This window comes from Opisthorchis viverrini (assembly GCF_000715545.1).
Source record: "Opisthorchis viverrini unplaced genomic scaffold opera_v5_104, whole genome shotgun sequence".
NCBI lineage: Eukaryota > Metazoa > Platyhelminthes > Trematoda > Opisthorchiida > Opisthorchiidae > Opisthorchis > Opisthorchis viverrini.
This window is the reverse complement of record NW_008751762.1, coordinates 93,681-100,112: the sequence shown is the minus strand read 5'-3', so window position 1 is coordinate 100,112 and position 6,432 is coordinate 93,681. Positions and strand designations below refer to the sequence as shown.

General features: G+C 43.8%; 1 protein-coding gene across 1 annotated transcript in view; it reads right to left on the bottom strand.

Annotated features, from left to right (window-relative positions):
* T265_05545 (hypothetical protein) overlaps positions 1-5,701 on the bottom strand; it is a gene marked incomplete at both ends in the record, with an annotated part of 20,912 nt that extends 15,211 nt beyond the window's left edge. The window contains 2 exons of the mRNA XM_009170586.1: positions 4,407-4,751; positions 5,429-5,701. Of these exons, the coding sequence (XP_009168850.1) occupies positions 4,407-4,751; positions 5,429-5,665 (582 nt within the window). The remainder of the gene's footprint in view (positions 1-4,406; positions 4,752-5,428) is intronic.
* Positions 5,702-6,432: the final 731 nt, after the last annotated feature.

Genomic DNA, 6,432 nt, shown 5'->3' with positions numbered 1-6,432 from the left:
TATATTATTATATTATTATATATATTATATTATTATATTATTATATTATTTATTACTTTATATCATTTTACTTTCAGGTTCAATTGCGTAAAGTAAAACTCAGTGCGTCCACTAGGCAGAGCAGTCATACAGCAGTAATCGAAGTTTGTTCTCAAATCGTTTGAACCATCCCGAAAAGGTGGCTTTTCACACGAGTCTAGTGTTCTTCATTAGTGCAGGGTTTGTCTTATTTCGAAACAAAGCAAGGTTCCAGTTCGCCATACGGCCAGTGGTGTAGGCTCTTCTTGAAGAAATCACATGGCAGCAAACATTCTCTGGATACTAAACCTGAGTACTCTTGTAGTTTGGAGGACAACGCTTTGAATTGGGTGAAAAAAAGGGGAGAGAAATGGTTGCTTCCTCAAACTTTACAATACTTTGTGAACTAAAATACATATCTCTACCAGTCAGCAACGGTGACATAGTGAAATTCTAGTTGGACTCATCCGTAGTGTGCTCACTGTCATCACATAAGGTTACACTTATACAAGCGCCAGTGAAGAAAATTTTGCCGTGTATATTCACTGAAACGGCGGTTATAACAACTATTTACTTGTTTGGTCACAATTCTCAGTGTTCCATGAAAAACGATCCAAAGATGGACACATTTTCACTTGAATGGCCTCATCTTATTAAGAAACATGACCCTGAAACTTTACGAAAAAAAGAAGGACGCGTATGACAAAATGCTAGCGTTTTGCTGGTGGATAGGAAGATCAGCGCACCCCCAGTACGTGCGGCAGACCATGTTCCTGTAAATGCGAAGGTATTGGAAGGCACTTCTTGCTTCGTTTTCACTAGGGAAAAATCTAGAGGGTCAAAAACGTTACCATCTTGGGGCTGTTGCCTAACTAGAGGTTTCTTGTAGCAAGGAAGTACTGTACTGGACACAATTGGTCCTATAAAAACAAAAACCTCCAGGAACTCAACAAGAAATTTTCTGCCCCTCTCAACATATTTTTATTTTTTATGTTTTTATTATTACTCAAGACATTTCCATGCTCTGATATTAGTGAAAGGTTTAAAACTGTCCTGGCAAAAGCGCACAGCACCAAATCATAGGAAGGAAGTCAGAACGTCAAGCCCACATTAGGGGTGTTTTGATGCAAACTACAGGTCGGGCCAGTACTGAATACAAAACAAAGGTCCGCTCTGTTTGACGAGCGAAAAGCAGACAGAAGCTTGTTGCAAAATCGTTGGAACATAACGAGAAGCATTCGTCATGAAAAATCCAGAAATTAAGTTTCCCCATAAAACAGATGGTGGACGGTATAGGGTCACCACAAAAGAGCTGGCCAGAATTCCAGCAGGTGTCACAACGCCATATATCACTCACATGTATCTCGCTAAAAGAACCAGCTGGGTCTGAGTTGGAGTTGGGCGAAGTCCTTGTTACTTTTCATATCAACTCGACGTATGCAAATGTTCCTAAGACGGGCGCTTTGGGGGTTGCAAGGGTGTTGCTTATGGCAGACCCCATAATACGAGAACAGACACAACCATCTGTAGACGAGATAGATGGGGGGCATAGAAATATGTTTTGGCCAGTTCGCTTTTGACTCAGTTATTTACTCCGCCTAACCATGGGATCTCCAGTATCCCGGGTTCGGCCTAATATGTATAAGGGGGATTTTAGACAAAAAAATCAACCAGCTTCCAGTGCTCATCGGGGTTTTTTGGCGTTAAGTAGATAACACGTTTGTAGGGATCGAGTGCCATAAAATCAACCAATCCTGCTGGTATACAAACACCTTGAATCCTCACAAAGAGTTGAGCATGTGACTGCCTTTCCTAGACTTTATGACGCACAAAGATGGTGGAAAATTGAAAACTACTGCGGATGACGTAAAAAACTATTTATCGGCATATCCTGAGACGATACACACTTGTAGAGCTTCAGCAATATTTGGTGGAGTACAAGCACAGGGCCGAACAGGAGCATAAACTGAGGTTAGAGAAAATTCAGGAAAGCGGATATTCGACGGATTTACTTAAGCGACAATCACAGCGGTTACTAGCCTCAGAACCAAGACCTAATAAGTGAGTCCGAACAGAAATCATCCCATGCAAAACACGAAGTCATGAGGAGGATGTTGAATATGGGTAATACTAGAACAGTATTTCAGAATGGAGATTACGCTCAACGTTCGTACAATGAGGAGTCATCTCCCGGGTTGACAGGATTTGGGACTGGGTACTCAACCATTGCAGGAAGTCTTGCATGGGACAATTGGCCACGTAGCTGCACAACGGCAATGGTTAGCACAAGCGGTGCATAATCAAAACACCGAGAAACACAAATGAATGTCAGGAGATAGTTAAAACTTCGAAATGGTGGTACACGGGCTGAACATTGGACACAATATAGTCGAAAAATATTTAAGTCTTGAGGCGAGAACTAAGATTTACACCACGGCGGGTGGTTACCGAGGCGATGGTAATCATCAATCATCTCAGCAGGAATAGAATACGGGGCAAAGAACCGACAAGTGTGTAGAGACCGAATTTTAGATAAGCTGAGTTCCAACGTGGCAGTGTGTGGCCAACAATTTGTATCTAAAGCATATAGCCCGAGCCAACTGAAACCACCTGATCTCCCTACGAGCCGATTATCCTAGCGACTACTAACTCCATACACAAAAATTGTGAACGATACTCAAAAAGAAGAAAAACGCCCCAAACCCGATTCAACTTGGCGACAGTTTCTCACTAACTCGCTCGTCTTACGCGTCCACGCCAACCAATAGTAACCGCTGATTAACATTCAACACTGATTAAGTCTGTTAGTTGGGAGATCCCACCGACTGGTCTTCCATCTGCCTTAAAATCGGTTGACCTGGTAACTTATTCACTGGGACTGACAATACTTCCGTATCAAAATCGAAACTTGGAGAAACAATGAATCCATCGGTTGTTTACCAAACCTTTCTGAAACCATACAGGGATTGGTTTAACTTTCAAAATGGCAAGTGACGGACTGTGCGACAATACCACACTGCTTCAGAAGTGGACAATACTTTCACTTTTGGATTACTGCAACAACTGTACGGTACTGTAACTCCCGCGAGCGTGCTTACCTGGACGTACATTAAGTTACCTTTTGTTTTGGTTAGGGGAAAGTGTGCTCATCATCCGATACCCCGAATACGCGCACTCAGATAACCGATCAGACGGACATGTGAGTTAAGTGACCTGATTTTGTTTAGGTTAGAGTAAAATGAAGAGGAAATAACCGTTCATCTGTAAAACCCCTTCTGATGCCTAGCTATCATGCCACCCGAAGAAGCAGGACTGAAATACTGTCAGATGGTCCACGCATAGGTAGCAGCAGTTGGGATATAGAGGTCGGGTTCGGACGACAAACCCTTCGGTTAGTAAGTTCGTGTCGTAGTCACCGATCCATCTTGAGATCACGTGTCACGGAAAAATATAGCTCACGCCCAGCTCATACAGTACATTCGTTCATATGAAAAACTTTCCCCATAGAACATCAGTAGATAAGACGGTTTAATGTGTTGTTTAGCTCCGCTGAAAGCACAATCCCTGCATAGATCGTGTAGCGCGTTAGTGAGTTGTCCGCCGGGCTCAGGTAATACAATTTCGATCCCTTAAAGGGAGCAATTTGACTGAATGAAGGCGGTAGGATTCTCAACCGAAGCATACGGATCGATATCGTGAATTGAGAGTTGTTCGCCTAACTAGAAAAAACGTTAAAAGGGCAACCCGAAGAGGTAAATTCCCGGTGAATTTTTAGTTTCCCGAGTTCCAGTCCAGCTGCATTGTCTTGACACCCCTAATGCGCGAGCTCTCCAGAGTAACTAGCCAGGGAATTGTAACAAAGTCTTGGAAAACAACTATTGACAACAGAATAGTGACTATCTCAAGTATTGAAGATTTGACCGGGCATAAAATACACCGTGGTCAGAAAGTGCCCGAGCCTAATGGGTTCAATAATAGTGGGGCAAATAATCTTGATCTTATCATGGATATGGTGCACGCAAAAACAGAAGCTGGATCGATAACTGAAGGCTGCGAAAAACCCCCCGGAATAAACCAAATCAAAACCAGAGAAAGTTCCAGTCTAAATATGGTGGATGTGATTGGTGCATTTTTCTCCTGACATCAAACGTGGTGATGTACTGGGACAAAGGGCACAATATTTTCGAATGTTGGGACAACCTGGGCTCACTGAACAGTCGGGCGGGGACAGCAGTGAGGCCATATCAACCCAAGGTTCGCAAAAGCGATTAACATAGTGCATGAGTGGGTACAGTAGACTGCTGGGACCGAAAATCCTGCAGCGTATTAGCCCAGTAGTCTCTCAATCACCAGATGATACGTGGGGTGATTCAAAAAATGAAACATACCTGGCCCTCTGCTACCCCTTTGGCAAGTATGCTGTCTGGTACTGGAGTAAATCGTTCGTATCTTGGATTTCGCTGTTTCCGATTTCTAGCGTCTCCCACCTCGGGAATACTGTTCCATTCGCTCTCGGACACATTCGCCAAATCCCGTTTGAGGTCCATGAATTGCTGTTGTATTTTGGGTCGCTCCCGGCGATAACGCTCAATCTCTTCGCGAAAGCGTTTCTCACGATATTCCTTCCTGCGTTCATCCATGCGATCATCGATTGAAGCGTAGATCGCATCGGCCTCCTGATCATCCTTTTCGTATGGGTCTTTTGAACACAAACTTCCGCCATAACCAGTGAACTAATTAGACAAAACAACAGATATTATTGATCAGGAATAAATGTGGCGATCGTTTTCCAGTTCTATCATTTCAGTGAAAACGGGTGCATAATATTGAATGAATAAATCTGCCTTTCAAAATATACCCAAAAATTACTCGTTCCCATAAGGATGCCTGAAAACTGTTGCATAAAAGGCGGAGCGGACGCAAAGGTGAAGTAGGCTGATTAACCCAATACAATACACTGCAATGTGATAATCGTACCTAAGCACATTGGCCCATTTAAAGGTCGGTAGTTTTGACTGGACAGCTAGAAATAAAAATGAAGTGCTATACCCAATTTGCGTGTGGGGGCTTAAGTTCAGAAGAACTTGAAATCATGGGTTAGAAACTGAGCACCTCGGAGGTCACTGTGGTAGCAAACAATGTTAAACGCCACCAAAGACTGAGCCACACAGTCGCGGTAGGCATCGCCTTCAAACGTTCACCCAAGAGTATAAATCAGTACACACCAGTAGTGCTGCTCAACACCTTGCTAGTGTTAGCCGCACCAACAAGGTAGCCCCCACAGCGTTTCAGTACACAATCACTCGGATAACTACGAAGAGTGATTAGCGCCCGCCAAAAGTGACAAGTCATCCGTTTCGCAGAAGCAGGTAAGGCAATCAAGGCGTACTTAAACGGATAAACTACTTACTTCGTCATAGTTAGATTCATTCAAATCCTCTTCTTCTTCTTGTTCCTGTTCCTTGCGACGTTTTGACGGAGCCACATGTCTTTCATCAGACACATCATTAGCTTCACGGGCAGGCCCAATATCCGATCGGGTTGTAAAGGCAATAGCACCACGGCCGATACCAGCAGCATACCCGAGAGGGGCCGGAAGACCTATAAACTCCTTTCGCTTCTTCGTTACAAGCGACTGAACAGACATGCTGGCGAAACGGTAAAACTGAATGTAATACGGAACCTGGAATTTGTACAAAGAGAGAATGTTTTTGGTGTCACCCGGTGTTCTCATCAAACAGTCGAACTGTGCAGGGATCGATATATATATATATATATATATATATATAATGAGAGAGCTGCTCCTCAAGAAGTCACTTCCGCAGAGAGAATGTTTCCGAAAACAAACGAGATTACCCTTTTCCGGCCGCAATAGATGAAGCAATGCACAAGGTACCCAATGAAGAGTGTGGACCGCTGGAGAAACATTTCAAGTGGCCTGGGAGCTAAACAATGGATACGTGACTGGCCCTGGCAATGGACAACACAGGTTGGATGGCGCGCACGTATTAAATGAGTTGTGATAGCAACCGCGTGGTAAATCCGATGTTCCGGGACCTCATGGTGTCATAAGAAGGAGATACCGATCCAGGATTTATAAACAGGAATAAGACCTATGCATTTTTCACACTAAGGTCCACGTGGGGGGTCCCACAGGGTTTCCCTGTTCTTCGAACGACAACAATGGTCGTTTGGAGAAACCTTACCACCCAAACGTCCCGGGTGCTGAAGTGGTGTGCCAACGGAAACCTTTGTGTTGCTTGACTGTCCACTGATTTTCACTATTTCAAATTCATTTTGCATGTGATAACTTAACTTTGGGCACGTGGTCTAAAACATTCCAGGATACAGTTCACAACGAGCAACCAATGTCTATAACCACCGTTGTACAGACCAAGCCAAACAACGGCTATC